The 16682-nt window shown below is 45.2% G+C and overlaps 2 protein-coding genes across 17 annotated transcripts in view; one reads left to right on the top strand and one right to left on the bottom strand.

Moving 5' to 3' along the window:
- CBY2 (chibby family member 2) overlaps positions 1–16682 on the top strand; it is a 103365-nt gene that overhangs the window by 8751 nt on the left and 77932 nt on the right. The gene's annotated exons all lie outside the window — the stretch shown is intronic.
- ERICH6B (glutamate rich 6B) overlaps positions 1–16682 on the bottom strand; it is a 56400-nt gene that overhangs the window by 7254 nt on the left and 32464 nt on the right. For all 13 annotated transcript variants that reach the window (XR_005376225.1, XR_005376224.1, XM_038569559.1 and 10 more), the window contains 4 exons: positions 16084–16172; positions 12053–12189; positions 9662–9723; positions 3869–4038 (listed from right to left, as the gene is read on the bottom strand). Coding sequence is in view for 11 of the 13 variants with exons in the window: in XM_038569559.1 (XP_038425487.1) it covers positions 3869–4038; positions 9662–9723; positions 12053–12189; positions 16084–16172 (458 nt within the window). In the remaining 2 variants the exon portion in view is untranslated. The remainder of the gene's footprint in view (positions 1–3868; positions 4039–9661; positions 9724–12052; positions 12190–16083; positions 16173–16682) is intronic.

Here is a 16682-nt window from a genome sequence, read left to right as displayed (position 1 = left end):
CAAGAAAGCTTACAGCAGAATATCCAAATCTAGGACAATCAAAAAAAAGACAACCATCTGAAGAGCTGGAGCTGTGGGCACCTTAGGGCATGTCTTGGAATGCCTGGGAACATAACCATCTGGGTGAAAACCACTCCTCTTGAGGTTACAAAGGTCTGAAAACTGGTTTCATCCTCACACCCACTGAGGTGAACACTTTATTTCTAGCACGAGGACCCTACGAAGTAGGCATGATCATTGGCTCCCCTTAAGGTGAGGCTAAGGAACTTACACAGATTTATCCAGTGGGAGGAGAGCCAGAGCCCAGCCAGAGCCCACCCTTGCCTGCAGGCTCGAGGAACATGCCACCTCCGACCATTAAGCTCCTAGCTACTTTCCACATTCAATCTACAAATCACTGCTCTTTTTCCCTTTACCCTAAAAAAAAAGTGCTTTGTAAAGATATTTGGGGTTGGTTCGTTCCTGATGGCCTGTAGGAAGTTTCTGGATATTGCTCACAGGAGAGGATATTTGTATTTTAGGTCTTATTTCCAGACATTCCCTGAAAGCCAGACCTTATCGAGATGCTTTCTGCCTGTCAAATTCAACTGTCATGTAATGACGTTTTCCTAGTGATGAGGACCCCACAGGCAAAGCAAAATCTCTGACGTAGAGGTGGAGTGGTCACATTTTCCCTCACTGGGAATTATATAAGTGGTTTATCTAAATAAACCCAAATCTCACCTCTGTTTGCATGGGGACAGACCAAGTATGAAACTAGGAGCTAACAGGTAAGAGAGAAGGGACTCCATATCTGGCCCTTCCTTCAGTTCTGCTGTGGAGGAAACTTGGCCTCTCAGGCAGAGCCCTGTGCTATGAAAGAACTCCTGTCTGTCCCTGAGCCCTCCCGCCTGCTGTGGAGCTGCTGCTCCTGGGCTGGCCAGGCTGGACTCGGCCTGGAGGTCAGCACACACTTACAAACAGGGTTACCTGACTTAGCAAGCTACCTAGAATTTAGTGCCCATCTGTAAAAAGGAAAAAAAAAAAAAACCCAGTGTCCCATTCCTCATGGGCCTTTTGGGCAGCCTGACGTGTGTGGCACATTAGGAGAGAACCCCTGCTTAAAGGTCCTGATGAGAACCTTCTTCCCCTTGGCTGCAGGAAGGACATTTAAGATTGAATTGGGGACAGATATGCTGCAGGAGCAAAAGCTCCGAATTCAAGGATTGTGGGAAACACAGAGTTCACCAGCCCAGCTAGAGTAAGAAAGCAAGTAATGGTTTCACAGATATATTAGCGATGAGGAAGCTGAAGGCCTCTGAGGGTTTCTTACACCCTCACCATTCAATGTCTGGTACAGCCTAGAGAGGCTTTCCCTTGAGTTCTCTGTCTGCTCTCTCTCTCTCTGGCCCGTCTACAGCCAGTAGTTCTGGCTGCTTTACCGACTTCCCTTCATGCAGGCCCACGAGATGAAGGGACACTGAACCTTCCCTTCCTTCCATGGAGGCTGAAAGAGTCATACCTTGGTTGACAGTGTTGATTTCTGGTTCTCTCCTACTTTTGCCCCAAGGTGAGGTCACCCTCATTACATTAAGATGTTTGGTTGCTTTTCCTCTTAGCAGACTGTTTTCATTTTCTTCCAGATGCACGGCAGAAATACAGTTCTCAGCTCTCTTGCATCCGGGTGATGTCATGTGACTTCTTTTGGTTGATAGAATTTAAGCCTAGACCATGACTTCACTTCCTGGTCGCAACAGGACACAAAAGACTCCAAGATGGCAGAGACCCGTAATGAAAGAGCCCAGATCCCCAGGAGCTAACCTCAAAGAGACCACTCAAAAGAGCTAGGAGACTCAAATCAGATGTGACATGAGCAAGAAACATACATCTGGTTATTAAGCCTCTTAGCTTTGGGAACTGTTTCAGAAAGTAATGAGCTCTGTGTCCATGTGACAGCTATTTAAGATTTTTTGGGTCTCACTCTCTTCACCTGCAAAGTGAAGAAAGCAATACCATACTTACCCCATGAGATTGTTGGAAAAAGCTCAGTTTACATTACACATAGACATGCTTTATAACCTGCATGGCGTTACACAAATGTGAAGTTCCATTAGGCTTCTTGTGTTCTCTAATTTAGTAAATAGTAATGCAGTGTTTACACAGCTGCTCAGGCCCAAACTCTTAGATTCATCCTTTTGTCTTGTCTTTCTCTCACATGCATTCAATTTAACAGAAAGCCTTTTTGATTCTTCCTTCAGAAAGTGTCCTCAATCAGACTGCTTTCTACCACCTCAACTGCCACCACCCTAGTTGAGACGCCCATCATCTGTCACCTGAATTGGTGCCCTGGCTCTCAGCTGAACATCCTGCCTCTCTTCTTGCCTCATTAAATCTATTCTCCATACCTAACCAGAAAGGTTCTTCTAGAGCATAAACCAGATGATGCTCTTCTCCTGCTCCAGATCCTTTTCATGAATTCATCCTTAGGATAAAATCTGATCTTATTATGACCCACAAGGCTCTACCTGACCAGGGCATCTGAGCTCATTCCCTATCCTTCTGTCACTTGCTGACAGCTATTCTTGAGCTGTTTGCTCTGCCCCTCATCTCTAGATGTCTAGACTCAAATGGTACTTCCTCACCTACCCTGTAGGTATGAGAGCAGTTCTCTTAAGCCAACAACTCATGAGTCCTTATGCTGCTTTATCCACGTTTCCTGGTGATACTTGACATGGCACTGAACAGGATTGTTACATGTTGGCTGCCTCTTCAACTGGAATGTAAGTTCTATGGGAACAGGGGCTTTGTTTGTTCAACCTTGTATCTCCTCCAGCACCTAGAAGAGGCCCTGGAGCATAGTATGTTCTTATTTTATGTATTCAGAAGGCATAAAACATGTCACATCTTCCTAATTCCCACTTCAGCAACTCTTTTTTGAGCTTCAGATGTGGTTGTTAGCTCTCTCTGAATGACTCTAGTATTTTGAAATATTTTCCTTTATGTATAGAATCCAAATATTACAATATGGATTTTTATAAATATATCATGTGTTTTTTTTTAAATAAACTTTATTTTTTAGAGCATGTCACAGCAAAATTGAGCAGTAAGTACAGAAATTCTCATGTGTTTTGTCCCTACACACATCCACAGCCTCCCCTGCTATCTATACCCTGTACCACAGTGTCCGTTATAGTCAATGAACCGACACTGGTACATCCTTATCGCCCAGAGTCCATAGGTTACATTAAGGTCACTCTTGGTGGCTTAGATTCTGTGGCTTTGGAAAATGTATAATGGCATATATCCACCATTATTGTATCATACAGAGTATTTTTACTGCCCTCCATGCTCCACCTATTCATCCCTCTTTTTAAGCCCAAAGTAATTACTGATGTGTATAATTTGTCTTATAGTTGGAATGAGTATATGACTTGTGTCATATGGTAAGATTCCTACAGCTTGTCAGGTTAGTCTCCTTGACCTAGTAGTATGAATTTAAATTTCTTCCATGTCTTTCTACGGCTTGATAGCTCATTTCTTTTTAGCACTGAGTAATATTCCATTGTATGGATGTACCACAGTTTATTTATCCATTCATTATGTGATTGATTTTTGATGTAGATTTTATATCTATAAGGGGATGGAACTATACATGATAATAATCCCATCCAGTTGCCTAAATCAAGCCCTGCAGGGAGAGGAGTTTCAGTGAACCCTAGTAAAAACCCCACTTAATCTGCCTATAATCCACACACTCAGATGTACCTCTGTATGTTGAGCACATTTTTCTTACTGTATTCACGTTGTATGTTAGCTTTGACAGCTCCCTGATAATATGTGTGTCTCATCCATGCACAAAATAAAAACACCACTGTGCTGCCATACTTACCTTAATCGTGCTCTGTATCCATTCTGTATCTATTTCAACTTTCTTCTTAGGACGAACAACAACAGGATGACTTTTTTTTACTTCAGTCACGGCTGCCCTGATTTGTGGGGGTTGATTCCATAATTGAAATGTGAAAGTGGACGTATTTGTGGCTCTGGCATTGAGTAAGTCTGGTAGAGAAGAGAAAGAAAGTTTAGACCTATCTTTCTCAGGGCATCAAAGAGTTTGAGGTTTGAGATACAGGCTATATCCACCCTCCTCACAATAATGAAAGCTGCCAGATAAGTAGAACAAGCCTTTAGAGAGAAATGTAAGCACTGAATTCCACCTTTCTCATTTTTTGCATTCATTCATTCAGCATATATTTATCAAGGGCTTACAGTGTGCCAGCTCAGTGTTAGATGCCAAACACCCTGGTGAAGACCACACAGTCCAGACTTGGGGATGCCAGAGGTGATTTACCAGCCACATGCCAATAACAAGTGTGGCTGCTAATTCTGCCAATTTAAAAATAGGCGAAAGTGGAGAGTCATTTAAAAAAAAGAAACATACTCTAAACATGTTATTTTTTTTAAACATGTTATTTTAACTTAAAAGGCAAATATGTATTAGCATGCCATTTTAAAATGTAGGAAACTTTGTGGATAGGTCTGATGACGGGCTCTGTGATGATTTTTGCCCAAAGCATGTTCATAATTTATTATCTATAATTTCAGTTTTGCTAGTTTCTAAATAGTCTGAACACAGAATTCCAGACTTTAAAAAAAATGCTATCGGGATCCCTGGGTGGTGCAGCGGTTTGACGCCTGCCTTTGGCCCAGGGCGTGATCCTGGAGACCCGGGATCGAATCCCACGTCGGGCTCCTGGTGCATGGAGCCTGCTTCTCCCTCTGCCTATGTCTCTGCCTCTCTCTCTCTCTGTGACTATCATAAATAAATAAAAATTTTTAAAAAAATATTTAAAAAAAATAAAAAAAAATGCTATCTATTCCCCAGTATTCATTCATTCATTCATTCATTCATTCATTCATTCATCAGAGACATAGAGAGAAGTAGGAACATAAGCAGAGAGAGAAGCAGGCTCCATGCAGGAAGCCCAATGCGGGACTCAATCCCGGATCCCGGGATCATGCACTGAGCCACCCAGGTGTCCCTATTCCCCAATCTTTAATGTATGTTTTGTCTGCATCTAATTTAAAGTAGTTTTTAATTTTTTAAATTAAAAAATATTGGGCAGCCCTGGTGGCTCAGCGGTTTAGCACCACCTTCAGCCCAGGGCCTGATCCTGGAGACCCAGGATAGAGTCCTGTGTTGGGCTCCCTGTGTGGAGCCTGCTTCTCCCTCTGCCTGTGTCTCTGCCTCACTCTCTCTCTCTGTCTCTCATGAATAAATAAATACAATCTTAAAAAAAAAAAAAAGAAATCATGTCTCTAAAAAAATAAAATAAATTAAAAATATTTGTTTATTAAGATTTTATTTATTTATTTCTGAGAGACACACAGAGAGAGAGGCAGAGACACAGGCAGAGGGAGAAGCAGGCTCCCTGTGGGGAGCCCGATGTGGGACTAGATCCCAGGACCCCAGGATCACAGCCTGAGCCTGTCCATGGCATCAGAGAAGCAGGGGGAGCAGAGGGGCCAGAGCAGCCCAGTTCCCTAGGCAACTGACTAGGTCCAGGGGGAAGTCAGTTAAGAGAGCTTACTTGTGGGCAGCCCTGGTGGCTCAGCGGTTTAGCGCTGCCTTCAGCCCAGGGTTTGATGCTAGAGTCCCGGGATCAAGTCCCCCATCGGGCTCCCTGCATAGAGCCTGCTTCTCCCTCTGCCTGTGTCTCTGCCTCTCTCTCTCTCTGTGTCTCTCAAGAATAAACACAATCTTTAAAAAAAGAGAGCTTACGGTCCCACCACCAGGGTCAACTCTGCGGGAGGGGGCTAATGGGAGCACGTGACCACTGGCTGACCTCTAGAGCCAGGCCATCAGAGGCTCCTAACCTGATCCCCTCCTTGAAAGGTACCCTCTGTCCGCCCACCATTCTCACAGCTGGAGCCATTTTCAAGGAGGCCACCCTGAGAGAGCCGCGTGTGGTTCAGACCACCTGAACAGCAGGCTGGGACTGAACCCAGTACGGGCCTCTGTGCAAACTCTCAAGGTCCTTGCGGGTGGGCATGAACATCTACTTGTCTCTTGGCTGCTGAAGAAGAGCCTCGTAAGTTCCCTGGCTTCTGGGGACGGCCACCTACCAGTCTGGAGTGGCTTTTCTGGAGTGTCTCCTTGTCCCCCAGCTTCTTTTTTTTTTTTTTTTTTTTAAAGATTTTTTTTTAATTTTTATTTATTTATGATAGTCATCACAGAGAGAGAGAGAGAGGCAGAGACACAGGCAGAGTGAGAAGCAGGCTCCATGCACCAGGAGCCCGACGTGGGATTCGATCCGGGGTCTCCAGGATCGCGCCCTGGGCCAAAGACAGGCGCCAAACCGCTGCGCCACCCAGGGATCCCTCCCCCAGCTTCTAATTTCACTTGGAGAACTCCCAAGTTTGGGAACAACCACACTGGGGCCAGGAGAGCTCCCAGAAGGGACCTGAGCCAGCCCAGAGGCTGAGGCAACATCTGGGGAAGTGAAGCTTCCACCAGGTAGGGGGTGTGCCCGGCATAAGCTCTGTACAGGTGAAGGCCACAGTGAGGCCGGGTCAGAGGTGATGGGTGACACCTCAGACGAGGGCCAGAGTGTTCCCTCATTCCTTCATTTAGTAAAGATGGATTGTGGATGTGGGTGCTGAGAAGTGTCCTAGGTATCGGGGATTGCTGTAGTCTCTGCTCTCCGTTCTAGTAGAGGAATGCTGAACAAGTGGACAGACACAACATAACATGCCAAGTGGCCAGCAGTGCTTCCAAGAAAAGTTAAGCAGGGTGAGAAGGGTCTACCCTGTGTGTGTGGGTGTGTGTCTGTGCATGTGGGTGTGGGTGCACTGACTTATACAGGGTAGCCAAGGAAACTATTTCTGAGAAAGTGACAGTTAAGCAGAGACCTGAGTAAAGTGAGGGAGTGAGCCACAGGGATATTGGAGCAAAGAGTGCTCTAGGCAGAGGAATAGCAAGGGCGAAGGCCCTGTGGCAAGGGATGCCTGGCCTATTCCATGAGGAGCAAAAAAAGGCAGTGTATCTGGAAAGGGAAAAGTGAGGACCTTCTAAGCCACGTGAGGGCTCTGGGCATTTTCCTGGAGGCAAGGGAGGGGCAGTGAGGAGTTTTAAAAAGATTGTTCTGGAAACCATGTGAAGGAAGGACTGAGAGAGGAGAAGAAGGAAGTCGGGGAGACTAGGGAGAGCTGCTTCTAGGGGAGAGATGAAGGCACCTGAGGAAGAGTCAGTGAGAATGGGGAGGAGGGTTGGGAGGTGGGAAATGGAGACTCTAGAACCACAGCATGTCTGAGGGACGAAAGAAGCCACGGAGTTGAGCTCAGAGAGGAAGCTATTCCTCAGGAAAACGAGACAGAGGTGGCAGGGCAGGGTCACTGGGAGACCTGAGTGGGCAGTTTGGGAGTGGTCTCGGTCTCTGTGAGGAGCACTTCAGCCCCAGTGACTGCTTACAAATGATGATGATTTGTTAGAGGGAAGAAGCTGGAGTGAGCCTGGCCACCGTCCCCGAGTATCAATTAGAAATTAATAGAAAACCTTCCTGAAAAGGTAGAGATAAAAGAGGACATTTATATGCCCATGTTGTTTCCCTGTCAGAATGCTCAAATCCTGGACACTCGGGTCTGTGCTGTACTTTCAGCACTGCCATGACGAGGGTGAGGCTCTAGGTCACCTTTCTGAGCCTCGCTGTCCTTAAAATGGGGTCATGCTGTGGATAGAGACCTTCGGGGTTACTGTGAATAGTGCCTGCACAGCGCCGGGCGCCCCATAGAGGGGCCATACCTCTGTGGCCTTCTTGCAGGGAGCTTTGAGTTTTGATGGCTCATGATTCAGGCTACGCAGTGTTCTCCTGCCTCTTCCCCCAGCCTAGATGGTTCTCAACAGGAAAGGCTGCATAATTTGAGGGGCCCCATGCAGAATGAAAATGCAGGGCTCCTTATTCTAAAATTATTAAGGATTTCAAGACAGTGACAGCAGCAGAGCATTAAACCAAGCACAGGGCCTATGTATGGAGCCCTGTGTGCCTGACCGCGGGTCCTCCGCCCATGCAGGACGCCTGGGCTCAGAAATCCGGAGCCTGCAGAGACGTGGGGTTGTGCGCCTGGAATAAGGAATGGTCTGCGTACTGGAGTGAAATGAGTTTGTATCTTAAAAGAGGCTGGGAGATTCTTTTGGGGACTGGTTACAGCCAGAACATGGAGTTGTCTTTTATTTATATGAAATGTTGCTTCTTTGTAGAAAAAGCTCAAACCTTCTAGGCTTCAGTTGTCCAAAGGGGCCAGGGAGCTGGCAGGGGTGGTGGTAAAGCAGAACGGGGATCCGGCCATATCAGATCTCATTTTCCAATTGGAAGTCCTACCCTGGGTGTGTGACGGTAGAGTATCCTGGGAGGCCTTAATTCCCAAAGGAGCAAAATAAATTGTGCATGCCTATCTCCATTAAACAAAATGCTTATTGAGTACCTATTGTGTACCTTGCTGAGATGCCACGGGATGGAAGACACAGATGTCTACAGCCCCGAGGGAACAGAACTCTGAACAGTAGTAGGCATAGTGGAATAGATTGTTTGTTGTGTTTTGGCAGCTGAGCATCTGAACCCCCCCTCCTTGTTTTAGGGGGCACCCCACTGTGTGAGTCTTGGTGGGAGATAGGGCCTTCTCACTATCAAAACCGAAGGCAGTCTTTCCTTCCTCTCCTTGCCTCCTAACTCCAGTGAGGACATGACACCTAGGCTTAGAAGGCCCCCACTTTTTCTTCTGTAGACACACTAGCCTTTTGTTCATTGAACACGCCAAAGGGATGAGCCCCGGGTCTGGCCTGAGAGGTCTTGGGCAGAATGTGGCTGGTGCCCAGACAATGGCTGGGTGATCTCAGGCAAGTCTCCTAGCCTCCCTGAGCTGTAGCTTTTTTATCCTGCTTCACGTGGTTACAAAGATACATTTGAATCAGATAGAGTATGTGAAAGTACTTAGTCCATAGCAATTATTCTCGAAGAGTTAGGTCAAGGGCATGTCAGTATCGGGGGATTGGAACATGGTCTTGGGAAGTACTGAGGCTCAAGAAGAAGCACCAGGACTGGTTAGCTATGTCTGCCATGGGTACTTTTGCCATTTCTATGTTAGCTGGATCTAGTAATCTGAAAGGTGTGTGGTGGCTTTGTGTTTCTGAATGAAGTGGCCTCAGTGGCTTTAGACTCTTGGCCCAAGTTTTCCATGATTAGACTTAAAAACACTGGCAACCCCCTTCATTGGCAAATCTTACCAGCTGGACCGCAGATGACTTCAGTATCTGGTAAAGGGGCCAACTCTTTCCCAAACTTTGTGTTAATAATCTAGGTAGCCCCTCGGATCTAGGTTAGTTCCCTTCCTATGGGCTCCATAGCCACCTCTTCCTGCCATAGCACTTAACCCTTCCATACGTGAAGCCTCTGCTTGCTTATTTCCCCTCACCCATGCTCCTCAAAAAAGGGTAAGGCGGCCCCAGATTGTGTCTATCTTGCTTGGTATTTTATCCCTGGCAGCTAGGACCTTGCTTGCTCATAAGTGCTCAAGCTATGCAAGGAACATTTATGCCTCCCTTAGGGTATAGGGCAGAAGGTGAGAGGCAGCCAGATGCCCACTGGAGAGCCCATCAAAGGATGCAAAATGGGAGAACGGTCCTTACGTTCACGTTTCTTCATAATCCAGAGGATCGTTTCCCTGTAGTTTCCAAAATTTTTCTTCAACCTAAAAGGAATGCGAATTACCTTTAAAAGCTGGGACTGACTCATGTTTATAGGTCATGCTACATGGTGTAGACAGTGCTAGAGCCTGCTGGGTGTTTCTCATAGTTGAAAAATCAGACCCCTGGCTCTGTGTTTGGACTCTGTTCTCCTTCCAGTCGGTACTCAGGAATAAAGGGACAGCACATGGTATTGACTCAGTGTTTGCTTCCTGGACTCCAAGCTGACACCTAAAGCCTTCAGAATGAATTCAACAAGGGTCATCTTGGGAGCTAGGGCAGGGCTGGGAGGTCCAAATGCAAGCTGGTTCGATGAGCTAAGCTCGCGCAGCTTGACCTTTCTATGGCTTGAGCATATCCCAGTGAAGGTTACATCTGGAAGTAGCTATGAGGAACAGCACCGTCGGTGACCTGGACAGAGTCACTCAAAGCCCGTCTACATTTAGTGGAAACATTTCCAATAATCCCATTCAAAATGACTTATCATGAAAGCCACACTGAAGTACAACTCTTCAAAATGATCAAGCCCTTACCCCCTTTGCATGTCAATATATAAGGAGAGTCATGTTGGGGCCTTGATGGCTTGGGCTATTTTACTTCCAAATAAGAGTGGTCTCCAGGGACCATTGTGCTTTCTGGTTCTCAGATCACAGCTTATTTAAAAGGGGATATGCTGGAAGGAGTGAGTTTCCCAGGCTTAATTGGATTTGAGAAGAAGGCCTTTAGACAGGCAGATTTTAAGTTCTCCGTTCAGATTCCATGAGGAGAGTAGAATAAGTTAACCCCAAGTCACTCCAGAAAGCAAATACCTTTTGTTGGGAAGGGCTGAGCTGTTTTCCCTGTCAGGGAGTAGGTTTACTGTTTGCACTTTAGAAGCATGGTGGAACTCAATTGAGAATGAGCTCTTTATGGCCCATTTGTATCAAATGTTGTTTATCTACAGGCACTTTGAATGGAATTAAAGCAGTTATCTAGCCTGCCATCATTTGTGAAAGAGTAAGGACTGAATTAGTGGTGGGGTGAAACCTAACCTGCAGGTTGACAGCAGGATGCAGGAAGATACAAGAGTTAAATTCCAATGAAGGGACCCAGCCAGAAGGACCCAAAGCCCTTTTCGAAAGGTTCCTCTTTTTGCCTTTTGCCAACCTTTGCAAGTTGGTGGAATCCTTGCCAACTAGTTCCCTCAATGGAGGAGACTCTGAGATACACACTATTCTATTGATCAGCACCCAATAGATCAGCACATAGTAGATGCTCAGGAAATATTTGTTGAGTGCTGTCAGATTAGATCCCTTCCTATGGGGCTCCATAGGCTTCAATGGGATGGTCATAGGCCTCAATGGGATGGAATGGGTGGGGAAAATGTTACGTGTGAGGCCAGATAACTTACAGGGAAGTTACTTTGCATTTGTTTTTGTAGCTGTATAAGGGTCTGAAAGCTTGGGTAGTCTCTGTGTTTTGTTCTGTGTATCTTGCCTTCTTCTTTCCTAGAGAAGCCTCAGGGATCTCTGGCTCCAGGACTCTACTCAGCCCAAAGCAGAAGTTGCTGGCAGTCAACCTCTCTTCTTGGTTTTTGTGAAAGCTTCAACTCATCAAGAAGGTTATGCAGGGCACCCTGTGCCAACAGCCTGTTTCTTGGTGCCATTGTCAGAGTCTGCAGTAGACGTTTAGTAGGCCTTAACATGCTTGCTAAGGTTTCTGGTAGTTGAATACATGAAAATCCAGGTTTCCATGCATCACAGACTAGATGTACAAATGGAGTTCGGGAGCATTTTGTGACCTGGGACCATGACAGACGTGGTGCCAGCAAGTCTGCAGTAACCTTATTGTTCCCGACTTCAAATGGGGATTCTGGCCATGACTCCCAGGTCAGTGCAGCTCATGGCTTTTCCCACTCCAGGGAGTGTGGAGGAACATTAGCCTATGTTGAAGCTAGGGAGTTTTTTGGCAGATGCCTAGGATCTTAATCCCCCATTATCCCCTCTCTTAAAAGATTAGGGCTCTGAGCCTTGCCCCCCAGACTTCTGTAGAAGCTTATGGTCCCTCTAAGACTTTTCCTGCCCTGGATTTCCAACCTCTGTCACAGCTAGCGTTTGATACTATCCTGAAACTCCATGCATGTACATTTCCTTGCTCTTGGCTTTTTTGCAGCCAGATCATTCTGTTCACCTGCCCCCTGAGGTTGCCTTTGCTCATGTGCCTGCCCTTTGACTCAGGGGACCTGCCTGGCCCTGGCCTTGCTCTTTTCTCTATGGTGGCCCCACTTAGACTTCTCTGCTACTGCTGGCCTACCTGAGCCCACTGACCAATAGCTTGATCTTACCAGTCACTTACAGAATTCCTAGTTTCCTTCTGGTTTCACTCTCCAGAATCCCGGTCAGGGGGACATCAATATCCTCTTCCAGTTCTTTGCGAGCAGCCATTTCTTTGAGCATCGTCCTAAACACTGCCTGATAAGAACTGCTGAAAAGCTACAAAAGGAACAAAATGAAATACTCAGAAAAAGGGAATTAGTGGCTTACCAATTAAGTACTTTGCTGACTCTCAAAGGTGCCAGGTGAGATTTCAACATGCTATTAGAAAAACACAAACAGTGGGAATAATAGGGTGGCTAGCAAGAGTTATTTTAAAGAATATTTCCATTGTCTTCATACTCCTCACTCCACAATATGCACAAGGTTTGTTTGTTTTTTAACAGCAGTATGCCAAGAAATCTTTTCAGAGCATAAAACTACCCCCTTTCCAAATGTGGAGATGGTTATAGAACATAAAAATGCTTCCATGATTTAAGAGCATAACAGGCGTTCTGAGTTGCAGAAATGGCCAATGGCAGGACAGTTGCTTATTTCGTGGTTGTTTCATTGTGAAGGAAGGCAGTCTAAAGGAAAGTCTACAGGAAGCTATAGTCTACACTGTAGCACCTAGTGTGTTATAGAAGTGGACAGTTCTGTGTTTAGAGATTCTTCTAGAGTAATGATGTTGTAAGCTGCCTTTTTATTTTGTAAAATTGTGGTGCATTCTATCCCAAGTCTGTGATGCTAATAACCAGGACTGACTCATAGGTGGGTTCTCATGGGAGTTTCTCTTCTGGATCCCTTTGGACAGAAGGTGAAATTTGGCTTGATGTAAAACAAAACAAACCATGGAGCTTTCATGTTGCTCTGCTCACCTACAAGTTGAAGTTGTTACGGTTGTTATGGTGGTTGTTCAACAGCTGATCATGTATAGTATGCCATTAACTTATATGCCAGTGGAAGGCTGGCATATCCAAAGTTGCATGTGAGCTGGGACAAATAGAAGAAAACGGCTTGTATTTGGCTGGATTTTCTAGGTTGGGGGACAAGCTGGGTTGCCTCCTGTCTGGCTTGCCCAATTCCCAGCTGCTGCACACTGGTGTTAATTAAATGAGCAGGCTATTACATGGAGGTGGCTCTAACGTGGTGGGGCCTTGGTAAGCACACCAAAATCTAAGCCTATAAATGCCTCCTCATTATGAATCAAAACCTAGGGACAACCAATCATAAGCAGCCAATTAGGCTTTAAGTGATGGCCAATCAAAAATTGCCTTGCTGTGCTCTTTTATTTATAAAAGCCTCTCCCCAGCTCCTGCCAGTAGAGTGCCCCTTAATCACTTCTGATTGGTAATGCACAATTCAAATCAATATATGCTCAAGCTCTTAAAATGTTTTGTATGCCTTAGTTTATCTTTTAACACTGGATTCAGAGCTTCAGAGCAGGTTGAGGTTAAGGCTCATGGTACCAATATGTCTGCCTCTAAATTTCTTTTTTTTTTTTCTTTTTTAAAGATTTTATTTATTTGTTCATGAGAGACACACAGAGAGAGGCAGAGACATGGGCAGAGGGAGCCTGATGCAGGACTGGAATCCCCAGAACCCCGGGATCACGCCGTGAGCTGAAGGCAGATGCTCAATCACTGAGCCACCCAGGCGTCCCTCTAAATTTCTCATTGTTGACAGTTCTTCCCTTGGGGTGGAGAGACTTTCTGTTTAGGCCAGTGATCTCTCACCATCTCCTTTGTATTCTAAGTTTTGTTCACCAGAAGATATGGTGTTCACTGAGGTCCACCAGACCACACACCCCTTGGATGGGCCTCATTGAAGTTCTCGTCCCATCTAGGCTGTGCCACCCCACTGGATTTAGCCAGCACCCATAACATCTTTGAGGTTTGTCCCATTTGCTTCCCCTGCCTGTAGAGTAGAACTATCCTCCTCACCATAGTAGGTGTACTGAGTACACCAGTGATGAGTTTGCCATGCCCAAGACTTCTCCTGGGTGAATCTCTGGTTTTTACAACCAAAAGCATTTGCACAGCAATGTTTGTGATGCATGGGATGCCATGGAGATAAAACAAGCATGTATAGCAAAGGAGTTGAATTGTCAGAAGAACCGAAGTATAGGTTGATAGCTCCTATCCAAATAGAAGGACTTAGCTCCCTCTCTTTAGTTTGTAACCTGTTGGTTTCTGGTATTCCCCCAAAAAGGACTTCTGAAGTCCATGCAAACAAGTCTTTCAGCTGCAGGTACCATGTGGCATTTACTTCATTCTTTCTGTCCTGCTCTGACCCTGCTTGTCCACATCTGCCACCTATGTGTTGCTCTGAGTACTGCTTTCCAAGCTGTACAGCTGCCTATCATGAGAATGCCAGCATCTAGGCACGGAACCCTGGCAGTGTGCTGTGCACCAACCACACGGGTGCTGTCTCCCCTCTGCCTGTGACTGCAGCTCTGTCCAGCACAGTGAACCTCAGCTGACAGGCTGATGGGTTCTGAATAATTTAAGTTTCTAATTAAAACAATTCCTTTAGATTTCAGCTCTTGCTGAAAAGTCTTTCTAAAAGGCCTGAGCTTACTTTCCTGTCTTAGTAAATTCAATGAGGTGATTTTGAGTTCCAGAAATTGTTTTTCTCTCTTCAGTGTGATTTTTCAGTATTTGAAAAGCATTTCTTATTAGTATTATGTCTACAGAAGCAAGCGTGGACAGGAAGAAATTTAGGGCTAAATATGAACTGAGACCAGAAAATTTCCTGATTAAACAATTAAAAAAAAAACCCAAATACCTATTTTTTGAAAAGGTTTTTTTCTATTGTAAATTTAGAAAAAATATATCTGCTTAATTTTGAGTTCCAGGGACACAAGATTTCACTCTTGTGATTGTAGTTAGTACCTAGAATTCTGAGAAAGTTTCTTAGCTTTAATGGAAATGTTATATACTAATCTTTCTACCTATATTAACATATAAGTCTTAATGTAAGCTGACACAGGAAGTTAGAGCTACCAGGCTATAGTAGCGGTAAAATATTCATGCAGGGAAGACCATGTAACATACTGTGACTTCCCATCTCCTCTCAGGTTTTGGGGTCCACCCAGGGAAAGAACATCCAGTGATGCTCAGGGCTGGTTCTGTGCTCCTCTGCAGGTGGTAGCAGCAAGATGACAGATCTGGGGAGGGTCATCTGCTGCTAGTTGCTTGGTGTTTGCATGGCAGAGGCTGTTGACTAAAGTGTTTGTCTTGGGGTACCTAGGTGGCTCAGTCAGTTAGGTGTCTGCCTTTCCCTCAGGTCAGGATCCCAGGGTTTTGGGATCAAGCTCCAGGCCCAGCTCCCTGCTTCATGGGGATTCAGCTTCTCCCTCTCCCCCTGCTTTGTGCTTGCTCTCCATTTCTGTCAAATAAAAAATAATAATAATAAAGTGTCTGTCTTGCCAGGCTGCCCCAGCCCCATTCCTGGTTTTTTGGTTAGAGATAGCAGGCGTTTCTTGGGGCTTTGTGCTTGTTAGGGTTTCTGAGTTGTCTTTCAGCACTTCGTCACCAGGGATATATGAAGCAAAATGAAAACTCTGGGAACTAACCACCCTGTCATTCCTTGGGTCCTGAGGTTATTAGCCAGTCTGACTTCTGTCCACCTTTAAGAAGTTTCTTCCATTTGTCTTACATATAACGTCTAGGGTTTTAAGCTGTACTAAGTGGGAAGAGTACATCTAGTCCATCTTTCTAGAATTTAATTTCATTTTTATTGAGGGTTTCTACAAAGACTGACTTGCCTTGATATCTAGATAAATTAAATGTTTTGTGCTTTGCTGCCTTCAAAAGTCATCTGGAGGGTGTTTATATTACCAGCAGGGCTCTGAAAGTAGGGCCGTGGAATGCTACATTTGGCTTTCTTCTGACCCACTTTGATTTAATATGTGTCATTTAAACTTACTTCTGTTTTAAGAAAAACTCCCTTGGGCTGGGCTAATAATGGAGTGAAGTTATGAGTCCCTGCACTCTAGAGGCAGCTCCTGGATGGCTTTGGGCCGCCCTGCTTGAACATTTGGAGGAACATGGTCTTGAGTTTTTGACTTACCTTGTCATCTAAGCCCTCAGCTTCCAGTGAGTCAGTGGGCTCATTTAATAAATCGTCCCAAAAGCTCTCTTTAGTAACAAAATCCAAGACTTTTGATTTTGGAAGGCACAGCAGAAGGAAAGGCATTTGGAAAAAAGAACCATAACAAGAAACAGAAAAAGAAAACCAAAAGGAAATAGTTACAGCATTTATCCTTGATGATTTAAATAAAAAATGCATGCATGATTGGTAAGACTTGAAGTAAATTCACCAAATTACCCAAAATTCAACTTGGGGATATTAATAAGACAGGAATAAAAGGGTCCTGTTTCAGTGGCTGACTTGAGAAAAAGTGTGTTCCTGATGGATGGCAAAGGTTCATTTGACGAAGTGACATTTGAGTGGGTCCTGAATAAAGCAAAGCAATGAGCAAGTAGGCAGATATCTGGGAAAGAACATTCCTGGCAGGGGGTGAGGAGGTGCAAAGGCTGGTGGTGACAGTGGATGGGAGTGTGGTTGATACACTCGACAAACAGTATGCCTGGAAAGGAGTGAGTATGGAAGGTAGCAGGAGTGGCAATGAGGTGGGGTACAGGGCCAGCTCACAGAGCACCTTGTAG

The sequence above is a fragment of the Canis lupus genome, chromosome 22 (assembly GCF_011100685.1).
Source record: "Canis lupus familiaris isolate Mischka breed German Shepherd chromosome 22, alternate assembly UU_Cfam_GSD_1.0, whole genome shotgun sequence".
In the NCBI taxonomy this organism is placed as follows: domain Eukaryota; kingdom Metazoa; phylum Chordata; class Mammalia; order Carnivora; family Canidae; genus Canis; species Canis lupus.
The sequence above is the reverse complement of the archived record's forward strand: the minus strand, read 5'-3'. Positions and strand labels throughout refer to the sequence as shown.